The following is a 25,957-nucleotide window of genomic DNA, read 5'->3' on the forward strand; positions in this document are numbered from 1 at the left end:
ATGGCACACTGCGCTTTTTTAGAACGATGAGCTTTGTACAAATCAACACATTTCAGAAAGGAAGGCATAGAGGAGCAACAATAATGTATGGTATGTGGAAAATCGTGTGTTTTTTTTAACCATAAACCATATAAACACATTGCATTGCACCAAATCCACATTCTTTTTAGCAACGTCATATGACTCTTTCAAAATATTTCATCAGGCTGCTTCAACTGATCAATACTACAAAACACAGGTATGAGCCTGGGGGTTACCTAGATTCTAACATTTGTCCTACAATACTTGCCCACTCTGAAGTATCAGTAATCTGTCTCTACCCATAACTCATTCCCACAACTAACAAAAGAAATGAGATGCTGGGGGTCCCCAAACGTTGCTTTACCAAATACTCGCTGCGCAATTAATCGAAAAAAGTGATGCGTGACGCGTAACAAGGTGGCAAACACATAGTCGGTTTACTTGGTGCATTTGGAGCAGCAGTTTTCACACAAAAGACATGCACCATTGCGGAAAATCCTGGTGGCGATGGAGAGAGTGATGATGCAACCATGTTGGTTTCGAAAAAAGGCAAGGTGATAGCCTCTTCTCAATCTTCTCAAGAGGACACTTCTCAATTGGTAGACTGCAGCCTCCGGAGGTCAAAGCCTGGTCTATTTAAGTTAACTAAACATTACATTTGCAAATCATAAACATATTACAACAATTTCCGAGTAACTAAGAATAAAAGTCAACTTCTTAATTGTTAATATTCTGAAATATCAAGTCTTGATGATGTATGCAGCTTAGAAATGCGACCTCTGAATCATCACTTTAAAGGTTTCGTGTTTTTAAAGTTTTAAAGTGTACAAAAAGCACAGGTAATATTTATTTAAAAAATATATATTGTCAACATTCTATTGTTTGGGCCCTATTTTATTTATCTAAGCGCATTGTCTAAACGTGTGGAGAGCCAAAATGTTTCTGCACTCGGACAGCGCCGTCATTTATGTCCAAGAGACTCAATAATAATAGTTTACATTTAAATCCTTTAATTTTTTATATTTAAAAGCATTTAAGTGCTGCTTCGTGTCCATGTTTGTTATAACCAAACACACATTGTCGTCCCTTTTATGGGCGCATATTAATGACGCGCTCTTTAAATAACAAAAACAACATTGCGCCATTGACCAACAACAACCTAAAGTCTAAAGTCAATGGCGCAATATTGTTTTTGTTAATTAAAGAGCGCGTTATTAATAGTAGTAGTGTATTTTAGTTGCCTTTAAATAGCAACGTCCCAACAATGCACCAGAACACACCTTCTTTTTTTGACCAGAACGCACATGGGCGCAAAATAGGGCACAAATGCATTTGCTATTTAAACAATGTGGTGCTAAACCTGAAAATGAAAATTGCTTCTTTTCCATACTAGCAAAAGACACTTTGCGCCGGGTGTATGATAGGGCCCTTTATGTTTAACAGCTAACATATATTAAGTTACTCATCTTAAGGGGTCTAAAATACGGAAAAGAGACTTTTAAGACACTTTATTATAACTGAAAGTCTGGTGTAGCACATTTTTTACTTGAGTGCAATAATGTTTTTGTTGAAAAAATGAAAATTGTGTGAGAGAATCGTGATTTTATTTCCCACAAGAGTCATGCAGCCCTGGCTGGGACGATTAATTGTGCAAATGCGGGTTTTCTCAAAGAATACATTTTAATGAATTGCTTTGAAATGTCGTCACATCCCAAAGCCAGAGGGCGCTCTCGTGCAGAAACTCCATTTGTGCCACAGAAGAAGTGGCATTACAAACGCTATTCCAGGAAATATCTAGTAGAATATTTATATCGCCGTTCTTCATATTGTTTCAGGCATTTTCATAATAATAACGAATATTTTGAATAAGTGTTTTGACGAGTGTTACTTTTTCAAATGCATGTTTTAAACGACTCAAATCATAGTGATTTTAGATTGATAAGGACTTCATACTGATCAAAGGGCCATTGTACATGCAAGGATTGTGCATGAAACACAGAATCGAAGCCTTGCGATTTAGAATCGATTTCAGACAGATATTTTTAATGGGAAACACGATGCATCATCACAGCCCTACTGAATACTATACTGGTCGATTATACCAACTAGACCATCACTATCTTGAATTAGCATGGAAATTAATGTCTATTTCGAAATGCAGAGTTGTTTCAACGCATGGTTAGATAATGGACAGGCCTGCTGGTAAAGACGGCTGCAGTGTTTTGAGAGCAGATGATGAATTCATGAACAGACTTGATGAAGAATCTGTTGTGTCAGAGAGTCAGTCTTTACACTACAACACAACACAATTAAAGATACCATCAAACAGATTGGCACAGCACAGGTCATCCAGTAACAAACAGTAACTTTTCACTATGAATATATATATATATATATATATATATATATATATATATATATATATATATGTGTGTGTGTGTGTGTGTGTGTTTGTGTGTGTGTGTGTGTGTGTGTGTGTGTGTGTGTGTGTGTGTGTGTGTGTGTGTGTGTGTGTGTGTGTGTGTGTGTGTGTGTGTGTGTGTTTGTGTGTGTGTGTGTGTGTGTGTGTTTTTGTGTGTGTGTGTTTTTGTGTGTGTATGTATGTATGTATGTATGTATGTATGTATGTATGTATGTATGTATGTATGTATGTATGTATATATATATGTATGTATGTATATATATATATATATATATGCAATAACAGATAAAGTAATAAGTCAGTAAGTCAAAGAATGAAAGATAATAATAAATAATACTGGTTAACTGGTCATTTCCTGGCTAGACTTATATCTCCAAAATTAATATAGCATTTCTATTATCCTATTGAATTTTGTGTATATAATACATGGTTCTTTTTGTGTTATCATAACTTATGCATTTTGCAAATGTGAGTACTTTATAGTATCTTATGTATGTCTATCTTTTCGTCTAAAGAGTCCAATAATTGATTTAATTCACTGTGATTCAAACAGAGGTATTAAGTGTCACTTTGTGCATTCCCCTATAGGGATGTTCAGTTGGTTGTCATGGACTATCAGCTAGACTGTGTTGTCTGACAGCAGTCTAATGAAACCTATTGGATCCAATAGGGCCCAGGTGATACTTACCCAAATTAAACTTATCAGTGAAGAAAGTGAGCGCTATAGAGAGAAAGTAAAGAAGAAAGAGGGGGCCTGTTATACTTGTCTAGTGTGTATTGGTGAAGAGGATTGTCTAAATAAAAACAGACTTCTCTGGTCGATATCGTTCCGAGCCTTAGCTCTTATAACGGCGGGAGTCCGGCTCAGACCAGCTCGCAATATCCGTAAATCAGCCCCGTAAATAAAGAGAGACCATAGGCCTTTTTACTTCACAAGCCGTTTTAATGAGGGTGTGCTCGTGCCTATTTTAGTATGTAGAGCCAGTCGACCAAGGGCACCTACTTTTACACATCACAAACTTTCCTCTGTCATTTTTACTGCGGCCATTACAGGTAATTGTTTTGTTGGTTCCCCACAATTTTGCTCAATTCGAGGCCATTTGCTGCAGTGAGCGTTTAGGCCACACTGTAAAAAATACTGCCTTAAATTTTTTTGTTGAATCGACTTGGATTTACAAGTCATTTCAACTTACTATTATTTATCTTGACTAGAAAGGAGTTGTTATAACTACATGTCAGTTGTTATAACTTATAAAATTAAGTTGACTTTTCTCAACTATATTTTATAAGTTGTGACAACTCATCTCTGTTGATATGACTTGTAAATCTGAGTTGATTTAACAAAAAATGTTAAGGCAGCAAAATATTTTTTACAGTGCAGGGGTTCCCTGAACTTTGCATTTTAAAACCCAGGTAAAATCTCTCTCAAGACTCACCAAAATATTTTTAAAGAGCACTTATTATCCGATTCACGATTTAACATTTCCTTTAGTGTGTAAGTGTGTATTAGTACATGTAAATTATATGCAAAAGGTACAAACCCCAAAGCAAACAATGATGCGAGTTATCGTCTCCAATGTAAATCTCTTTTCTTGGACTACAACAAACACATGGATTGTAGGCAACAGTTTACTTCCTGGGATTGGTGATGTAGACAAGACTGACATTATCATAATTCCTCCCGCTTGGACTAACAGCCTGTAAGTTAACTCCTGATAGCATTGCATTGTGACCAAATCTTTCAAACATGGTAAGGAGCTCAAAGAAGCAAGAGAGAGACGCAAAAGAGAGACGCAAGAAAGAGACGGAGACGGAACGCTGCTGATTGTATCTAACCAATCGCAATGCCTGACCAGCGACCACCAGCTGAACCAGTTTAATCCGCCTACCCATTTCATATCCCTATCGTGTTCATATATATAAATATATATGTATATCTCTCAAGGGTTTTTCTCCTTCTAGGAGTTTTAACACAAGGTTTTTCTCCTAGGGGGTTTTTCATCCCATGGAGAATAGCACTTTTGGGAGTACTTCGACTCTGCGCAGTAACACCCTCCCTCTCCCATTATGAGAGGGAGAAGGGGAGCGGACTTTTCAGGCGAGTCGGAGTGCTCCCAAAAGTGCTATTACGCCATACAATATAGTTCCTCTTTTGAATCCGCTTAGAAGGGCGCTACGTTTTGTTTTGTGCCACCAAGCTTGCTCGTATGGCTACTCGTCTTAAATAGGAAAAACGTTGATGTGTTTGGTCACTTCTAACTTTATCTCTAAATGGTACCATTGAATGAATGGGGCTAAGCTAAATGCTATCGAAGTGTCGCAGCGCGCTCCGGCGCTTGCGTGCGCGCGCACAGATGATGGAGGGATGTGTCAACAATTCTTGGTTGGGGTGATAACATGGTTTAATATTGAAAATGAGTAGACTATTCCTTTAACTTGGCACTTTCCTGTATACGTTACATTATTACTACACTCGCCAACATTGGCTTAACTTAGCACTTTCCTGTGTACGTTACATTATTACTACGCTCGCTTGTATGGTTTATTATTAGCCGCTGTATTCTGCTTCTTATATTATCTGTCGATTTTTGTGTGTTTTCCCCTATCTATTCATGTAAAGCTGCTTTGAAACAATTAACAATTGTGAAAAGCGCTATATAAATAAAATTGAATTGAATTTCAGGTATTCAGACCAATCACAACGTACAGATAAGCTGACCAATCAGGGATAGTTTTCTATGAAATCCATGCGTTTCAGGAAGAGAGTGAAATCTGGAGCTACAGAAATGTATGTTATTTGGAAAATAATGTGTTTTTAACCATAAACCATGCGAACACATTGTATTATACCTAATACACAAAATAGTGTTTTTTATCCATGAAATAGGTGCTCTTTAAATGGACATATGGGGAGTGGGGTCATCAGTTTGATTTCTAGGAAACGCACATTTTAATAAAATGTATAGATTGATGTCACTTTGTATGAAAGCACCTGACATTATGCATAAAGGAAAAATGTTAATTGCAAGACAATAATGCCTTAAGATAACGTGTGACAAGTCAGTTGTGACCCACCATTTTGAAAACCCCCTGGTTTAGACGAGGCCTGTGCTGAAATGTTCTCGAAGAGATAAACACGGCGTTGCTCCCGCAGGGCTGACTGTACAAAAGAAAGCGTTGTCACAAACAAACAGATAATTCTTAATTAGCAGGCGAGTAAATAAATGAATTAGTAAATGAACAAGTCCTCTATAAGACTGGCTCTTGAAAGAGTAATTACTGGGTGCATTGAGAGAAGGGACTCTTGTTTATCCTAAAACACTTTATTTCCCCCTTCTCTCCTCACATACTAAGTGTAATGAAGCTGGAGCGAATCCAGTTTCCCCAGCAGGTCTGGTTTACTACATGCTTCAGTGAATCTGTCGCAATCAACACTGTTTGCCTGTCAGACAAACTTTCTCAGTTGGCACGAGGAGGTGGTATCATACCGAGCCACGGCAGTCCGTATCTCATAAATATTGTTCACTTCCTGCTTTAAAACTAACTGTGTTTCTGGATCATCGATTGGTTAATTCCACCAAGAGGTGCTGAAGATGATGCTGACAGTCTGGAATAACAGTCAGCCACAACTGTCTAAACACTTGTTTTTTTCTGAATGCCATTGCACATAACAATACTCAGTATATTTAAACTTTGACAGGTATCAGAAGTGTTAAAATTTCTAATAAAAATAAAGCAAAATGTCACAAGAAGCCATATGTTACTGGGATTATTTACATTTATGCATTTGGCAGATATCTTATATCCAGATTTACTTATGGTGCATTCAAGTTATACATTTGATCAGTACAAGCTTAGAAAGAAAATGGTTCCTAGCTGTCCCTGGGGCAGTACCCATTGAAAAGATCCTAATATGTACAGTACTGGAAATGTGTATATATTAAAAACTGTATAAAAATGTAAACTGATGTGTCAAGCTTTTAGGGTAAACTCTCCTTCCACTTGAGCAATAGCAGGAAACTGCAGGATTTCTTAAAGAACAAGTTCGGTATTTTACACTTAAAGCTCTGTTTTCAGATTGTTTATGATGAAATAGAATGGTTTTGACTGAAATTTGGACATGATGCTGGCCCGAGAATTTTTCGTTTCTGTTGTATCACCCCCACCACCTCTACAATGGCTGCATAGGTGCACTGGAACAATCCTTCCTAAAATGCATTAAACTTTTGTTTACAAAAACGTATATTCTTCCGTTAAGACTTGAATAATAGACACTCCAGCCCAGGTGGTGGCGATACTCCGCCTTTGCCAATTGCAAGAATACAAACAACGTTCCCGGCGCGGAGTAATACCGTACCTCACAGCACATCTAATACAAATCAATGGAGTTGGCAAAAACTATGATAAAACCTGTTGGAAAGCATCTTTTGTAGCGATTTTTGTGTGAGCATATTAGTGAACACCCCTGGCCACTCGGTGAGTTTCACGTCTTTGTAGGCGACAGTTTGATGCATTTTGGGAAGGATTGTTCCAGTGCACCTGTGCAGCCATTGTGGAGGTGGGAGGTGATACCACAAACACCCGAAAATTCTCGGGCCAGCACCATGTCCAAACTTCAGTCAAAACCGCTCTACCTCATCACAAACAATCTGAAAACAGGGCTTTAAGTGTAAAATACCGAACTTGTCCTTTAAATATAAATAAAATTAAATCCTAATTACTAATTTTAAAGAAATTAGTCTTTTTACTTAATTCTGCTCAAAAACGTTTAAGATGTTTTTCGTGCCAAGAGAGGACATTTACTATAGTCCTGAAAAATTATTTGTACATATTTCCTGGATTTTCTGTTTGTATCTTAAAAAATAGATTGAAAAATAAATATGGATCGACATTAAAACTTCTAAAACAACAAGTCTGCTGGTGGTGCCCTAAGACTTTTGCACAGTACTGTACATTTAAGGTATATGCACTCTTTGTTACCAATATGTACCTCTGAGGTACTGAAAGAGGTGTACAAAGGTGTACTTTTTGAAAGGGTACCGTCCTAGGAACAGCTAGGAACCAATTTATGAACTTTTTGGGGGGGTCAAATCCATTACCTTTGCCCTGCTAACACAACTGTCTACCAATTGAGGTACAGGAATAGACCACTATAGATGTAAGGGTAATTTTACAGTATTTCAAAAATGGTGGCATAAGGAATAGAATAAAAGCTACAAATGAAGAGTTTCGTTGCAAAACAAGATAAATTCATTTTTTTTACATTTTTGTCAAAACATGTTTATTATTATGTTATCATGTTATTTTTTGTTGCATGGTGCTACTTAGCTGTGTTTTTTAAGTTATGAAGGTTTAAATTAAAACAAACCAACTGCAGTTGAATTGATATTAATTAGAATGCACAACCAAAAAATGAGATTTCTGGAAAAATTTAAAAAACTGAGTTATCTCGTTTTGCATCGAAACTCTTCAAATGGTAAATAAATATATTTATTGAAAGATTAAAAAGAATAGAACATTTCTGATACACATTAACTATAGACTATATGTTTTTTGCTTGTGTTAACTTAGTTTAACTCTTTCCCAGCTATTGACGAGTTATCTCATAAATTAAGAGAAAACGCTTCCCTGCCAAAGACAAATTTTTATGTCAATCCATATTTCCACTATTATGTGGATTCTTATCCACCTTATCAAGCAGTAAATAGTATCTGTATGTTTTGATCATCATTCTGAATCTGATCTCTAACAAAAGTCGTTTAGAAAAAAGCAATTATCTCAGCTTGTTCAAAATTTTGTATTTTTGAAGAAACTTATCCACATTTGAGAGGTGATAAATAGAGAACAAATTAAAATTGAATTCAATTATTTATTATTTTGTTTAAAAGCAGAGGGTCTGTTCTTTCATTATACATACAGTACTGTGCAAAAGTCTTAGGCCACAATGCCCCAATTAGCTTTGTTGTTTTTGCAATGTTATATATAACATATATAATTGTTTCTCAGTCTCTTTAATCGAATACATCCAGAAAATACAGGAAATGTCACTGTAAGAAAAATCCGTAGAAATTGCAGCTGTGTTGCCGGTGACTTACCGTGGATTTGAATTTATGTTTTTTACTGGCAACATTTTGTTAGAAGTTGAATGAACATTGAACATTTGCAGGTCATTGTCTTTACAGAGTAAAACTAAAAAGACGGCATCAAGCAAAACATTCTGTGAACCAAAATCTGAAGCAAAAAACAGAAAAAGGTTGATGATGATTTCTGGTTTCCAGAATGCTTTGCATGAGGCTGTTATTGTATATTTTTATTCTGTAAAGATAAAGACTTGTTGATATTTAAAATTCATTTAACTTTGAACAAACTCTTGGCAGTAAATTACATAAATTTAAATCTACGGTAAATTACCGGCAACCCAGCTGCAATAACGTAATTTCTACGGAATTTTTTTACAGTGTATTGTATTAAAAACTGTATAAAAATGTGTCAAGTTTTTAGGGTAAACTCACCTTCCACTTGAGCAATAGCAGGAAACTGCAGGATCTCTTAAACCTAAATGACATTAAATCCTAAATTCTAATTTTACATAAATTCGTCTTTTTACTTCATTCTGCGCAAAAACGCTGACTATGCCTAATGAAGACATTTATTCCTGAAAATGTAATTTTTATTTTTTTGTACATATTTACTGTATTTTCTGTTTGTATCTTAATAAAATAGATTGAAAAATAAAATAGACATTGAAACTTCTAAAACAACAAGTCTGGTGGTGGTGGTGGCGGCCTAAGACTTTTGCACAGTGCCGTATATTGTATGTTTATATATTTCTTTATAAATAAAGAAGAACATTTTCTGGAAGGCATTAAACATTTTGTGAAAATGATGAAAATGCTGGCGCTGGCTGGCAACATCTTTAAAAAATGCTGTCAAGGAAAGAGTTAATATAAATGCCACTTGGTTATATATGTTTCTTTTTATGTGAATGCAATGTCATATATATGCATTTTTAAATGTGATGTGTTTAAAATTTTCTCTGAATCATTACAGCACTTAACCATCGGTTGTTTGCAATGTTATCAGATATTTATATTGGCTTACATATAAGAACTAAAGATATGCATCTGGATAGTCCTTGTAGCTTTCACGTTGCCTTGCTCTGCTCTCCGCAGATGTTTTGGTGAAGATACGTGCATTTCCATACCAGACATCAAAGCGGTTGTGATGGTGCTGCCGCCCAGCGAACCTCGGATCACCATCGCTGGGGTGGAGCGGCTGGTTTGGCCCGCAGCTCAACTCAAATCCTCTGTTGGGGTGACCCTGTTCAAGGACATACACATCATTAGTACAGTCACCAAGACCGACACCACCCTCAGCATAAGTAATAGATGACTCCCTTTCAGTGCTCATGTATTAACATAATCCCACACTTACACCTTCATTCATTTCAGAGGTGCCACTTCCACTGTGCAAACGTGCACGCTTACTCAATTTTCTTCCCATGGATTTCCCCTCTCAGGGTTTTGTGTAATGGTTTAGTCTATTATTATCAAGATTATAAATGCCTTCTGCTGGTTATTACACTGACCCTAAGTCAATTGTTTTTTATTTGTGTCCTTTTTCATTTAAAGTTCAAAACAAAAGTGTCCGGCTTCTTTTATCGAATGCAGAGCCGGCGTAGTGAAACAATAAATCATCAAAATTAAATTCATTCACAATCGATGGCTGTTTGCGGATACATCGGAAGGTCATATATTTGCAGCTGCATAACAGTGTGTGTGTATTTGTGTTGTGTGTAGCCCGGAGGCCTGGTATTCTGGAGTTGATGCATAACCTGGACTATTGCGATGTGTTAGTGATCGGAGAGGAGCTGGAGCCGGAAAGCGAGAGTCTGGAAATCCACCACAGCTCACTCTTGGGCAAACATCTGGACGCCACCAATTCCACCTCTGGCATCTCAATCTATGGTAGATGTTTAGCACATGACTCAGATCAACTATTCAGCCATTTGCTGTTTTTTCATAATGTCTTTCTACTGTACTCTTCTTTATTGGTTCTTCATAACGCTTTCCATCTTCCAAGGTATAAAATGAGATGTGCAATATATTTTAGATCTAGCTCTTGGATTTATCTTTAGATGCCCAACTGTGGTAACATGATATTGATTGTTTAAATGAATGTGAGGTAATATATTGGTGAGAATATCATTTATCTTATAACTTATTAACCCTTAAATGCAATTTATATCTGCAGTAGGCTGTCCATTACCACAAAGATTAGAGATTTATCTAAAGTGGTATTGTTTTTTTTAAACTGCAGTCCGTAACTTTGGCCTCTCTATCGCCATCTCTGATTGAAATATTAATTTGCCGTTATTTGTGGAGTAATGTTCTGTGCGTGCTTTGTGAACCGCCACGCTACTCTGCGCGGCTGTATTTGATGTCTGTGATCACCGCAGATCGTTCATTATACATCCACATTACAGAAGTACATCCTAGTACATCCACATCGAAAACATATTAGTTATCTGTTTTTTTCACCGAGGGGCACCCTTCCGATCTCTCTGATGAAGCCAATACGAAAGTGATTTAAACTGCAATTCATCGACTGGCCGCTAAAGGCTGGCTCCAAAAGGGAGTCAATGCCCATAGACCCCCATGTTAAAATTCCTATCTTTACAGCAGAAAATAATATGTTTACAGCCTGGTACAAAAAGTGTTTTTGGTCTATATAGCTAATTTTGCCATTCATGACAACTGTGAGAGGGATGAATTTTTTTGTAACTCATCCGTTTAAATTATATTAGGCCTTAGCATTTTTCATAATTAAGGGAGTGGCCATTTGAGCCACTGCTGTCACAAGAGTTGAGCAAGGTGGGTGTGGTTTCAGCCACATCCTGCCTCTTTAGCCATTTTTGAATATCTGCGAGTGATGCGTGGTGACGCGTGGCCAAGATGTTAATGACAGGCCTTGCCTACTATTGGCTTTAGAAACGATCTTCAGAAACCTATGGGTGATGTCACGGACACTACGTCCATATTTTTACAGTCTATGGTTTTCATCCATACAACCGGTGAATGTGCCGCCAAGCATCCCTACTGAAAAATCCAGCTAAGACCAGCATAAGCTGGTGAGCTGGTTTTAGCTGGTCTCCCAGCTTGGTGTTAGCTGGTTTTGCTGATGTAGCAAGCTGGTCTAGCTGTGTTTTGGTCACTTTTTAAGCTGGTCTAGCTGGACTTAGCTGGTCAGGCTGGAAGACCAGCTGGTCCACCAGCATGACCAGCTTTGTTACGCTGGGAGGACCAGCATAAACCAACTAGTGCCACCTTAAACCAGCTAAAACCAGCTACCAGCTTATGCTGGTCTTAGCTGGATTTTTCAGTAGGGATGTGGGAAACACTGAACTGAAGTATGTATGAGCTCGCAGGTTGAGCTTTCACCGTTTTAACCGTGGATTTCCTAGATATAAGAACGTAATAAACTGGCATATTTACATGACGTTCCCCATGATCGTCGTTTGAAACTTTACAGATTAAACGCCGCCGTCTAGATGACATGTTTAAACTCAAAGCAACTGTTTTCTAAACAAGCTACACACTGCCATCCGGAGCACATGCGATGAAGTGGCCGTCTACTCTTCTTTGTTTACAGACATGACGTCATCACGCTAGTGATGGTCGCTTTCGAAACAATGCTTCCTGAGGCTTCAAAACATTTACGAATCTTTTGTTTCGAATCGATGATTCGGAGCGTGTTTCAAACTGGCCAAGTCGTGTGATTTTAGCAAACGAGGCTTTATTACGTCAAAACTATTTCAAAATGTTTCGAAGATCCAGCGGTTCACCATTAGAGGGAGCTGATCACAAATGACCAGTGTCTAATATGGTTAGCTACCGAGCCCCTAAGGTGACATTGGAGTAAAAAAAAATCAAAAGTTATGTTTCATGTGCTCACGTGAAACTTTCACGTGCTCACGCAATACCTTCATATGCATATTTTTTTTTAAGCTTAATTTCGCGTGCTCACATGAAACTATCGCGCACTCACGTGAAACTATCGCTTTCACGTGCGCGACATAGCTTCACGTGAGCATGCGATAGTTTCACGTGCTTGCACGATGGTTTCGCGTGAGCATGCGAAGCTGAACTTTATTTAATTTTTGCTCCATGTCCCCTTAGGGGCTCCGTAGTTAGCTGAACTCGAGTCAGTTTTATAATGCAAGTTCAAAAAACATTCATCCTTCTGACTAATAACATTACAATTTTGCCTACTTTTTTTTGCTTATAGACAGATTTAATGACAAACATGTGCATATTTAAAAGAGGAGTTAGTTTTAATGATTTGTTTGCTTTAAATAAAACTAAAAACGCGGAATACACTTTAAATTATGTCTTAAGTTCAATAATTTATTTTTCTTAAAAACATATTTTTAGAAAAATCTTGCTAATATTTTTTTTTAAAGTGTAAAACGTTTGGACCGATCTTTTTGCTTTTACACGATTTTGACCAGCAGGTTTCATCAGTGTGTGTGGTGTTTCAAATGTTTCGAAAAACTGAATCAATTTGCCAAGAAATTGATTTGAAGCTTCGAAAGGCATAGTTTCTTCCATCACTACATCATGCAAAGACGAATGACGTTTTTCAAAATTTCTTAAATTATAAATCATTATTATAAGTGTACCATTGTGAATTGGGACAAGGTAAGACCTTTTTTTGCTAAATATTCAATGTGTGATTTTTGTTTATTTTTAACTAAAAAAAGTTACAGATTGCAGCTTTAATAAACAAAAGTATAATTTAGGGGGAAAAAAACATTGTAATACGTCAATATAATTATCAGTGTTAAAAAAAGGTTGTGCATCCTGTGTGCATGATCAGAAACTTCATTTTTATAGTCCTCATAAAAGTTTTAAAGAAATGTTTAAAAGTCGCTCTCTTTTATTCTTTAACCCTGATCCAGTTCAGAATGTTTAACAGACATCTAATCTTAACAATCACAGTGTACATTTGACTTTTCGAGAGAACGCTGGAATCAGCTTGACATTTTTGAAGTGCTTTGAGAGTGTCTGGTACATTTATTGCTGAAGGACTAAGACCTTCACTTATTCAGAGACTCCATTTCGAGTGTCTTTCGATCCACCAGAGCTCTTTTGTCTGAATGAGAGTGGGTTTTCTTACACTGCTCTGTCTTTGGTCTCAGGTGTGGACTCTATGGCACATTATGAACAGGCCATCAGGCAGGTGAGGTACCGTAACTGGAAGCCTGCCGGTCTGTCCGAGAGAAGGTTTCGGCTCAGTTGCTCCGAGCTGAATGGACGCTACACAAGCAACGAGTTCAACCTGGAGGTCAGAGCCTGCCCACGTACTGGGCAGTAGTTTGTTGTAATTCATTCCCACTTCGATTCCACTCCATCTGTTTCTCAGACATTGGTACTTAAATATTAGATGTGTGTTGGTATTCACTATGAACTATGTCCTGCTTGTCAGATTGGCATCGTGCACAGCTCAGAGACCGTTGAGCATGTCAATCACGTGGCCGTCCAGTCGCAATTCATGAGACCAGTGCATCATCCGCTGGTGGTACATACAGTCAACTCTGACCACATCTCAGGTATGGTATCTCTTAACTCTTTCCACGCCATTGACGGGTTATCTTGTTAATGAAGGGAAAACATTTGCATAAAAAAGTGTTCCTGATGAATTTTGATGTTAATCTGCAATATCCACTAGATGGCGCACTTACCCAATTTATGAAAAACTGAAGCCAAAACGTTATTTACTCATTTTAAACTTCGTGTATGTTTTGATAATCGTTCTGAATCTGATCTCTAACAAAATTAATTCTCAAATATTTCAAATTATTGCAATTATTTCAGCTTTTTGCTAAAAAAATTGAATTTTTTTAAAGTGAAAAATACCCATATTTAAGAGTTTATAAGCAGAGAAAAAATATAAATAGGATGAAAGTTTTTTCCCCATTTTGTTTGTTTGCTTGAAGCAGAGGGTCTGTTCTTTCATTTGATATATTTGTATGTTTATATATTTTTAGAAGAAAATTTTCCTTAAAGGCATTTTGTGAAACTATTGTGAAAATCACAAAAAAAGCGCTGACTGGCAACTTTTCAAAAAATTAGTGGCAGTGAATGAGTTAATAATGTTTTCGCTTTATATTCCCTATACACCCAGCAGTTGCATTACAGGGCTTGAAAGAGTTTCTGTGCCCCCTCTGGTCATGTAGTACCTTTAAAGGTGCAGTGTGTACATTTTAGCGGCATCTAGTGGTGAGGTTGCGAATTGCATCCACCGGCTCAGTCCACTGCTCACCCTTCACTTTTGAAACACATAGAGAAGCTATGATAGCCGCTACCGGACAAACATGTCATCTTCAGAGACAACTTAGTAAAAAAATGTTGTCCGTTAAGGGCTTCTGTAGAAACATGGCGGCCCAAAATGGCGACTTTCATGTAAGGGGACCCTCCGTGTATGTAGATAAAAACGTCTCATTCTAAGGTAATAAACACATAACAGTTCATTATGAAAGGTTTTTATAAACCCCTGATAATATTGTTTTGAATATTATTTTGCATTATTTTGCTGTCAAAAGATCCTTTTAAAAATCACACACTGCACCTTTAACTAGAGCAATGGTTCTCAAATTGGGGGGCGTGCAAGATGGTGCCAGGAAGGCCTAGTTTCATGACATTTTATAAAATACAATAATTGATTAAATTCTGTGTAATTAAACCTCAGAAAAATATAGCTACTTTATCAACAACACTATTATAGTTTGAGATTGTTTTATGTCATGAATATATTTTTTGTGTGAATCATTGACCTAGAGTGACCCAAGAAATTAATCCATGTTTGATCCTTGATCAATTTTGATTTTGCGTTTCAGTACTTTCACTAATTAAAACTGTTTTTTTCTAAACTACACAGTCGATGAATGCATCAGAGAAAATTCCTACGAGAATTCCGGTTTATCACGATATGCGCTAACCATCAATGCAGATAATTGTGCGTGCAACACAAATAAAAACTCTCACATGTGCTGGCGTAAGCGGACGTCGGCTCTTGAGACAGTATTGTTGGTTTGTAAGAAGCTTAGAATATTACACTTAGTGTATCAGCTCACGTACACACACCGGGGACGTCAGTGATCTTCCCAAGGGCGCACCGAGTACAGCTGACCACAGCGAGATGTAGTGTTCAGCTTTCTGGACTGAAAAAGGAAAAAAGAGAGAGAGAGAACTATTGCTTTGGGGGAGACATGGAAAAACAGCAGGTGGTATTGTGACCTTACGCTCCTGATACTGCTTACTGCAACTATGTGAACCAGTCATCGTCTACTTCTGTCGGCACAGCTTGCAGATACACAAGCTGCGTTTGCACAGTCGGTGTTTACGATTTAACAGTCGCAGTTGTGAGACTCAAATCGGCCTATGTGTTTCTGGCCAGTAAAGAGGAAGTTGATAGAAAAATCTATGTGAGCAAGTAACTAGTCAATCCCATGTAACCTGTGACTGCCCTGAATATTATGTGTAACCATAGTAACAGATAATAATAGTAAAGACTATCCCTGTGTCCGAATTGCATACTTAGATATTTTGATAAATGGTGTTAAGCACACAGCTGATTGTAATCACTGACTTCCATAGTAGGAAAAACAAATTCGATGGGTATCGTCAACTGTATACTTACCATCATTTATCAAAATATCTTTTTCATCATTTATCACAATACTTCCATAGTATTTGTTTATCAGAAAAAAGACATTTATACAGGTTTAAGAAAAACATGATGATGCGAAGTTCAGACAAAATTTTCATTTTTGGGTGAACTATCCCCTGAATTAGATCAAGTACCTGCTCATGATTATGAATAGTACGAATATATTCGGACGTAATACACCCGCTATGCTGATACAACACGTTATCATCGTAATAACAAGTTAGTTGTTAAGTGGAATGGCATTAAACAAGTTCAATTTATCCACAAGTGACAGCTGTATATGTATTTAAATTAGTGCTGGGCATAAATTAATCGCGATTAATCGCATACAAAATAAAAAAGGATTTTTCCATAATATATGACTGTTTGTAATTATTATGTATATATATATAAATACACACACATTCATGTATGTATTTAAAAAACATTTACATGTGTGTATATATATTTATTTTTATATATTCTATATTCTATATTAACAAAAAAAATTAATATATAAATAAAAATGTTCTGAAATGTATATATGTATGTGTGTGTATGTTTAAATATACATAATAATTACACACAGTACACACATATTATATATATTATATATATTTTTTGTTTGCAATTAATCGCAATTAATCTTTGCGCAGCACTTATTTATAAATAGAGCAGCCTTATTGTGGGTTTTACCCAAGACGCGAGTTCAACGATTTGCGCGAGTAGATTACATACAAAGTGAATGCAAAGACACGATCAGACGCTTCCTCGCATGGAGCGATGGGAATGACGTGATATGGGCGTTGTGTTTGCCGCGAAAACAAACGCTATTTGCCTTAAACGCGTCTTCGCCCAAGTTAAAAATATTCAACCCGAGCGAAAAATTTGCATGACACGAAATTAAATCTCGCAAGTAATCTAGAGCGAGTTACTTGATGCCCCGCGTTTGGTGTGTACGTAGCATTACAGCTTTCGAAACATTTTTAAATACAACAACGCCTCTACTTTTTTTCTTCGTTGGATAATTTCTCTCCCGGGGGCTCACAGGATAGTAAAGTGTCCATCAAATGAACACTTCAGGATCTTGCCAGAAGTAGTAGGTCATCATTTTCAAAAACTATGAATTCGGACATACTTCTCCCCTCACGTACTGCTTTTCGCCTACTTTATAGCATGGAAGTACGCGGTATTTTTTGCAGCAAACTTTATGTAGCATTCAGGATTTGCAGTCACTTTTTGACTTTGCCTTCTGTTTAATCATTTAGCATGAGTTTTGTTTCTGTCTCCACCTGCACAATACTGCTATTTTTTCCCATTTTAATGAGAGATGTTGACAGCTCTTACATTGGTGATTGACAGTAAGGAATAATCGAGTCAAGCGTGTGTTTTGTGCCATATGTATGTCGAAGACATGACAGACAGATAGTCGTCTAGTGTGCTCTTTAGTTCATACAGTACCTATTAACCAAAACAACTTACTAGCTGTAAATTTTGAGATTACAGAATGTTGTTAACCAAACTACAGCATGTGTGAACAGAAGTAAATCTGTCAATCTGATAAAGTGCGATAATAGTGTGAACTTGAGAGAAATTTTATTGCTCTGAAAACTTTTTTCATTTTTTTCTTATCATTAAGTATCAACTGTATTTAGCCTTTTGAAAAATGACCTCGGATAAATTGGAATTTTTGAAGAATAAGATGAGACACGTAAGATTACTTGGGTGCTCTCAGGAGAAAAATCTCTCCATCTAATCTTACTGTTGTTTAGGTTAAACAATTAAGATAATTTAAGAGTTCTCATTTGTCATTTGTGTTTCCTATAGGTAGCCATAGTCTAGATATCTCTCTATGCACTTCATCAGAAGGTCACATTCTGGCTGCATATGAAGTCTTTTGTATTTGAAGATTGTACTTATTTCAAATATTGCTGAATATGTTATTTCTGTTGTTTCTGTTTTTACTGAAACAGCATATGGATTGTTGGTAATGCACAGTCCTTCCTTCAGACAACACTCAAAACACTGAAGAGCAACACGACTGCATCGATTTCTGTATGGTTAAATGAGTCTTATGAATATGAGAACATAATTGCAGTATAAATCGATTAAAGCAATAGTCCACCCAAGGTTGCCTTTTACAGTAATTTTACCACAGTTTTGGGTGGAGCAGAGTGTCCAAATCTCCAAGTTAAAATTATTGCAATGACATCAGTGCATTATTTGCGTATTGTTATACATAATTGCTAGTTCATAAACATCCCTTATAGGGTGTCTGTATAACGCTTTCAGTCGTAGACTAATCTTTAAAGTAGGGCTGTCAAACGATTAATTGCGATTAATCGGATACCAAATAAAAGTTTGTGTCATATTATATGTTTGTGTACTGTGTGTAATTATTATTTACACACACGCGCACGCACACACACGCACACGTCTGTATTTAAGAAACAATTACATGTAAATATATATTTATTTATGTTTTTATATCATTTATATTATATATAAATAAAAAAATATATCTAAAAAACATTTTTCTTAAATGTATACATGTATGTGTGTGTATTTATATATACATAATAATTACACAAAGTACAATTTTAATATGCAAACACAAACTTTTATTTTGTATGCGATTAATCGCGATTAATCGTTTGACAGCCCTACTATAAAGTGTAAAAAAGATGGAGATGTGTCTCCATAGACTTCCGTTGCAAAAATGAAAACTAAAATATTTTATAAATGGCCGCTGGCGCTGACATCTTGCACCAATGATGTAATTTGGGTCTAGCAAGTGAGTCTAGCAAGTATTGATCATGAGGTGGTGCGGTGGTATCAAGGCACCTCCCATTTTCCTATTCGTCACACCATTCGAAAAACAAGCACTTAAAACTACATAAACATCATAAGAAATAACTAAAATAAACAATTATTGGGAAAAATTTATTTGATTTCTAAGTTTGGCTCATGTCTCAATCGAGGCGCGGGGCTTATAACCTATAACGCAGCCAGCCACCGGGGTGTGGTCAAAATGTTTTGGCTTTACTTTTCAGGACGTGTGTGTGGCACGGCTGGACTAAACACATTCTTTACCTTTTTGTTGTTAGGCACCCCACCTGCTGCAACTGTGGTAATTGTAATGTGCATCACCGCCCTGGTGGTCATTGTGGTCATGGGGATCTACCGTATACACACCACGCACCAGGAGGGTTCAAAAGAAGATGAAGAGGGAAAAAAGGAGCCAGAAATGGATTGGGATGACTCCAATCTCAACATCACTGTCAATCCAATGGAGGTCAGTGAGTGTCTGATTGGTAAAGACCCTACAACCGTGCTGTTATTGGAAATATCTAGTGATGGGCGTTTTCGAAACACTGCTTCGGGAAGGATCTAAACATTTAGGAATCTTTTGTTTGAATCAGTGGTTCAAAGCGGGTTTCAAACTGGCCAAGTCACGTGATTTCAGCAAACAAGGCTTCGTTGTGTCATAACTGTTTCAACGTTTTTCGAAAATCTGATGGTTCACCACTAGGGGGAGTTGATCACAAATGGCCGATGTCTAATGATGCGTTCAGACCAGCCGCGGTAGAGGCGTCAAGCGCGAGTGATTTCAATGTTAAGTCAATGTGAAGACACGTTGACGTGCATCTGGAGGTCTCGCGGTGCGAATGAGGCGTTTAGTGCAGCGCGAATTAAGGGTTGCAGCGGCAAACGCGTGAGTTTAAAAATTGTAACTTTGGCGGAAAAACGCGCCGCGTTAACCAATCAAGAGCTTGCTATAATAGTGACAAGATTACAGAAAGTGATCGGAGTCACAGAAGCCCCTCCCATGACGGGAATTTCCGCGTGAATGTCTTGATGACTAGAATTTCATGCTTGGCTTTCATGCCTGAATGAATCGAGTGAACTCAAAATGTTCAAGCAGCTAACTAGACGCGATAGACAGGATTTTGACGCCTCAAACGCGGCTGGTTTGAACACACGGTAATAAGAATTTGGTGAACTCGGTCAATTTTATATGCAAGTTTATAAAATATTCCTCCTTCTGACTGATAACACTAACATTTTGCCTACTTTTTATTTATAGACAGATTTAATGACAAAAAATGTGCATAACTAAAATTGAAGCTCTAAATAAAGCTAAAAACACAATAGCCTTCACTTTTACTTAATGCTTTAATAATAATAATAATAATAATAATAATGTTTATTTTATATAGCACCTTTTAACAATCTCAAGGATGCTTTAATTGCTTTAATGCTTTAATTAAGTTAAATAATTTATTTTTGTTAAGAACATATTTTTAAGAAAACCTTTGCAATTATTTTGAAAAAAGTGTCAATTGTTTGTACTGTGTTCTTGTTTCGTTTTTGCTTTGTTAAACGTTTTTACCAACAGGTGGCGTCATATTTAGGTGTTTTGTGCGCGTCGAAACCGTGAATCATTTTTTAAAGAGGACATTTCATAAGACATTTTTAAAATGTCAAATAAATATTTAGTGTCCCCAGAGTAGTTGTAGCTCAAAATACCCCACAGATAATTTATTATAACATGTTAAAATTGCGACTTTGTTGGTGTGAGCAAAAATGTGGCATTTTTGGGTGTGTCCTTTTAAATGCAAATGAGTTTATCTCCGCACTAAATGGCAGTGCCGTGGTTGGAAAGTGCAGATTAAGGGGCGTTATTATCCTCTTCTGACATCACAAGGGGAGCCAAATTTCAATTACCAAAAATCAATTATCAAATTTTTTCACATGCGTGCAGAGAATGGTTGATAGAAGCACGGGGTATCCAATTAAAGCATTTAAACATGGAAAAAATCAGATTTTCATGATATGTCCCCTTTAACCAATTGCTTCAAAAAGCTTGGTTTCTTCCATCACTAGAAATATCCTATCAACAACATCTGTAGCTGTCGATAACTTTTGCTTCTCATGTTTAAAGTTATTCTGTGTTTATTCAAGAGAAAATGTGTGTACAATAAAGCATTTAGAGGAGACTCCTATGGGGCAAGTATACCAAAAGCAATTTCTAGGAACTTATCTAAGATAATCCCTGTGGGTGGAGTTTGCTCTGTGTAACCGGTGTATTATGGACTGGTACGCCTAAGGCTTTCCTTATAAGAGAAAAACTGTAAACAAGTATTTCTTTTGTTATTAGGAGCTAAGAGATCAGTTATTTTCTGTATAGTCAACAGCATGCAGCACACACTGTCTATTGAGCTTAAATTCCATTGCTGCTGGAATGTTTGGTATTATAAAAAGAAAATAAATACATTTAGTCTTTTTGTAAGTGAAATTCTCAAGATGATTATACTCATTTTTTATTGGTTGTAGAGCCTTGAAGGTGCACAGATCGCTGTGGAGGTTCGAGAGGAAGATGAGGATGACGATGAACTGGCTGGAGATCTCTCTAGCTCTGAATCTGAGGACAGTGATGAAGAGGAAGAGACTGATATTCATAGTGAAAGAGTGCACGGAAAACTGGAATGGGACCCTTCTACATTACCTTATTAAAACAAACGCACCCGCACATTCAAACACACACACACAGAGTCTCACACTAATGCATACACACTCACATAGACACACACCTATGCATACATACAGAAAACACTTGCATTGCCCTCTCACATCTACTGAAGCCAGGCATTATTGTCTGATAAATCACTGAGACAAAAATCCCAATTTTGACAATTTCAAACACTCATAAAAAGCATCCTGTAATGCCATGGCTCCCTCTGCTGGTCAATATGTGGAATGCACCCCAAAAACACTGCAAATCTTGTATGTACTGTACTGTAGTGTCTCATAGGTCCACTAAAAACAAAAAATAAACCAAACACAACACATTTATAATTGTGAACATACAAATCAACATCTCTGGGATGCTTTTTTATCTTGTTTTTGTGTCTCTCTTGACGTTTATAGATTTTATTCTAACATCACTCCCTTTTTTAAACACTAAACTGTATGATTTGAAAGGGTGGCTAACATTATTTTGTTGTTTGTTATCTTCAGAATAACACTTAATATTGCATTGATGTGCAATAGTAACCCCAACTTTTTTGCAATGAAAGTATATTTTTTCTCATTTAAAATCTAGCAAATATGTTTATTGTCAGAGAGATTTTGATCGAAACTATTGTCTTTAAACAGAAATATTGTAGTTACCCATTATTAACAATTTTTCTTATGGGTTCCTTGCAGTAAGAAACAGTAGGAGAAAGAGTGTCTGTACATTTTTATATGCTTGTCTTCTGTAAATACGGAGCTGTAGAGTAGTTGAATGGTGACCCAGACCCGTCACTTCCTCTTGCATCCCTCACACAGCCTGTTTGTATCCACACTTGCTTGCTGAGGAGGAATATTTGTTCCTCGTCTCTCTGTATTGATCTCCCTCTTATTGTTCATGGTGTTCACCTCAACTGCCGATTGGGTTTTCCTTCACTCCACCTCCAGTAAAAGAAATAGCCGAAGATCTGTCATTTGTAGACAAAGGCAATTTAAAACCGAATGAAGAAAAAAGAAGAATATGGTTCAATTATATTATCTTAAATAAAAGTGGTTTTCCGAGTGGTGTATAGTTCAATTAATTTCTAAAAAATGAGAATAATTGTTGCATTTGACAGCTAAAGATGCATTTAGCCATTCTGTAAAAAAAGGTTTGAGTGTCGACACAAAAATACAGGTGACACTTGTACCCCCCTCCCTCTTCAACCCCCCCGCCTGCTTCATTTAGCCAGAAGAGGTACATTTTTGGATATGTGCATTGGGTTACATGTAATGTCTGTTGCAGTGGTTAAGATTTCTCATTTCATAAGTCTTAAACTCTGTGCTTGTGATGTCAGCTTTGTGAGACATCCCGTCCACCTTCCAGTCCTTTCACTTCACTAGTCCTCTTTACCATGTGTGTTATAGAACAGAAACAACAAAAATAACTTCAACCCTGTAAAATCACGTAAGACTATTCTTTTGTAAATGTTACGCTCCTTTTGTTTTGTAAAGGGTTTTGTTTAACTTCTTTGATGGTCACTGCAGCACTTTCTGTACATTGACCAATAAAGACTTTCCTTAGAATGAGTGACGGCGTCTCTTTCTTGGTCAAATGCGAATTGTGTGTGTGCACCTGGTAATTATCACCAATAGTATTTTTGTGACCTTGTGGGGACATTTTGATGTCCCCATGAGGAAACAAGCTTATAAATCAAACAGAATGATGTTTTTTGAAAATGTGAAGTAGGAGAAGGGTTTCTGGGATGGTTGGGGTTAGGGAATGGGGTAGGTAAGGGCAGTGCCGGTTTAAGCCTTTGTGAGGCCCTGGGCTAACGCTGGTTTGAGGCCCCCCAATATACACTGAAAAAAATAAAGGCTGGATTTACTAAAAAATATAGTGCCCCATTGCTTACATTTTTTTAGTAAAACTTACTGAAAAAAGGAGATGCAAAAATGCAATGCACTGTCTATATTTTTTAGTAAATCCAGTGTTTTTTTACAGCGTATGTGCAACATTAAATGGCTAAAATTATTTAAATAAATTAAACAATATTATCAAATAATTTTACAATCAGAAATAGCCCAGAAAATAACATTTATTTAATAAAACTTACAACAAAAAGTGCTTCTTTCTGCTCTTCTTTAAAGAGAATTCCTCAATTAAATCATTAAAATCAAGTTGACGCAAAAGTAGGCTGAAATTGTTTAAATAAATTAAACAATATTATCAAGTAATAATTTTACAATCAGAAACAGCCCAGGAAATAACATTTATTAAATGCAACTCCCAACTTAAAGTGCTTCTGTCTGTTCTTATTTAAATATAATTCCTCAATTAAATTATTAATATCAAGTTGACGTAAAAGTAGGCTAAAATTATTTAAACAAATTAAACAGTATTATCAAGTAATAATTTTACAATCAGAACAGCACAGAAAATAACATTTATTAAGCAACTAAAAGTGCTTCTTTCTGCTCTTCTTTAAAGAGAATTCCTCGACTAAATCATCAAAATCAAGTTGACGCAAAATGTCATACTCACTTGACATTAATGTATGTAATTAAATTATGTAATTAAATTAAACAATGTTATCAAGTTATAATCTTACAAATCAGAAAATAACATTTATTAAATACAACTCACCACTAAAAGAGCTTCTTCCTGCTCTTTTTCAAAGAGAATTCCTTAATTAAATCATTAAAATCAAGTTGATGCATGTTGTACTCACTTGACAACCTCAGTTTATCCCAATTTCGAAAATGACCTTTCTCCCGAAGCATTCCACACAAGGATGGTGAGAAAGATTCTTATAATGCAATTTACACATTGGGAAAAGCACACTGGAGCAGTAAACTGAACAAGCTCCTGTAGTTGCTGTTCGAACTGAAAAAGTGCTGAAGGTCCTCTTTTGAGAAATGTATAACGTTTTAAACAGAAGTAAAGATAAAACAATCATGCATTAGGAAAATTAATAATTGCTTTATTTATTGTTTATTTTCTATAGGTGTGTAAAACCATATTTTGGCGGATTGTTTTAGCCTACTTTCATTGTTTCACGAGATTGCCTGCCTATATTTTAAGCAAAAGTCCGGCGCATGCGTTAGCTGCGACGACACTGTCGGTGCGTTTGTTTGTTGTGTTTTTTTGTCTTGTTTGAGTTTATTTTCTATTCTTGAGAGTGTACTACGGCAAACAAAAAAACCATCATGGGACATTGGATAAGTTGGTTCTGGACTATTCTTATAATTACATGGATTGTAACAGACTCTGTGGTATGGACTATTCAACTAGATAATGGTGGTGCAGGGCATGTACTTGCCTTTTCCCGGGATGAACTTCTATCTCTGCGAAACTCTATTCATTGTCAACTGACTCCGTCGACGAGCGTTCCCCCTGAGCTAATTTCAACATCAAGCTTAAAGAGGAAAAGGGGAAGGCGAGGAGGAGTACGAGGCAGACTTAGAAGACGTCCCTTTACCCCTCCGCTACCTTCAATAATTCTCTCAAATGTTCGCTCACTGAGAAATAAAATGGACTTGTTGCATGCTAAATGTCTCACGGATGTATCGTTCAGGGAGGCATGTGTTTTTGCTTTGACGGAGTCTTGGCTGGATGAGTCCGTTCCGGACACGGAGGTTAACTTGGATGGTTTTAAAATCTTCCGGGCAGACAGAACCAGTAACTCCGGGAAAGAGCGTGGAGGAGGAGTGTGTATATACATCAACTCGCGCTGGTGCACTAACATTAAAGTACATGAGAAGATCTGTAATCCAGACGTGGAGCTGCTCATCCTGTCGGCCCGTGCTTTTTATCTCCCGAGAGAATTTCCGACTGTTGTGCTTAGCTGTGTATATGTACCACCAAGAGCTAATGTTAAGGCAGCGGCTGAACAGATAGCGCAAAATACACAGGCTATGCTCAGCAAATACCCGGATGCTCCAGTGCTGATACTTGGGGATTTCAACAGTTGTCGGCTGGACTACTCATTGCCAGCCTTTTATCAACAAGTGGATGTACCAACGAGACTCAGTAAAACCATTGATTTGTGTTACAGTAATATTTCAGGAGCTTTTAAGGCTAGAGCTCTCCCACCGCTAGGTCTAGCGGATCATAATGTTATCCATCTACTTCCTGTTTACAAACAACGACTGAAACAACGCAAACCAGTAATACGCAGCGTCCCGCAATGGTCGGAGGATGCTATTGCATGCCTTCAAGGCTGTTTTGCATGTACAGACTGGGAAGTTTTTGAGGGAGACCTGGATGAACAAGTTTCAATTATTACAGATTACATCAAATTCTGTATT

General features: G+C 36.9%; 1 protein-coding gene across 2 annotated transcripts in view; it reads left to right on the plus strand.

Annotated features, from left to right (window-relative positions):
• The window catches only part of clstn2a (calsyntenin 2a), a 363,118-nt gene extending 339,881 nt beyond the window's left edge, over positions 1 to 23,237 (plus strand). For both annotated transcript variants that reach the window (XM_055203135.2, XM_055203134.2), the window contains 6 exons: positions 9,616 to 9,824; positions 10,243 to 10,410; positions 13,644 to 13,789; positions 13,931 to 14,054; positions 19,261 to 19,448; positions 21,491 to 23,237. In XM_055203135.2, the coding sequence (XP_055059110.2) occupies positions 9,616 to 9,824; positions 10,243 to 10,410; positions 13,644 to 13,789; positions 13,931 to 14,054; positions 19,261 to 19,448; positions 21,491 to 21,670 (1,015 nt within the window). In that variant the 3' untranslated portion in view covers positions 21,671 to 23,237. The remainder of the gene's footprint in view (positions 1 to 9,615; positions 9,825 to 10,242; positions 10,411 to 13,643; positions 13,790 to 13,930; positions 14,055 to 19,260; positions 19,449 to 21,490) is intronic.
• Positions 23,238 to 25,957: the final 2,720 nt, after the last annotated feature.

The sequence above is a fragment of the Misgurnus anguillicaudatus genome, chromosome 2 (assembly GCF_027580225.2).
Source record: "Misgurnus anguillicaudatus chromosome 2, ASM2758022v2, whole genome shotgun sequence".
NCBI lineage: Eukaryota > Metazoa > Chordata > Actinopteri > Cypriniformes > Cobitidae > Misgurnus > Misgurnus anguillicaudatus.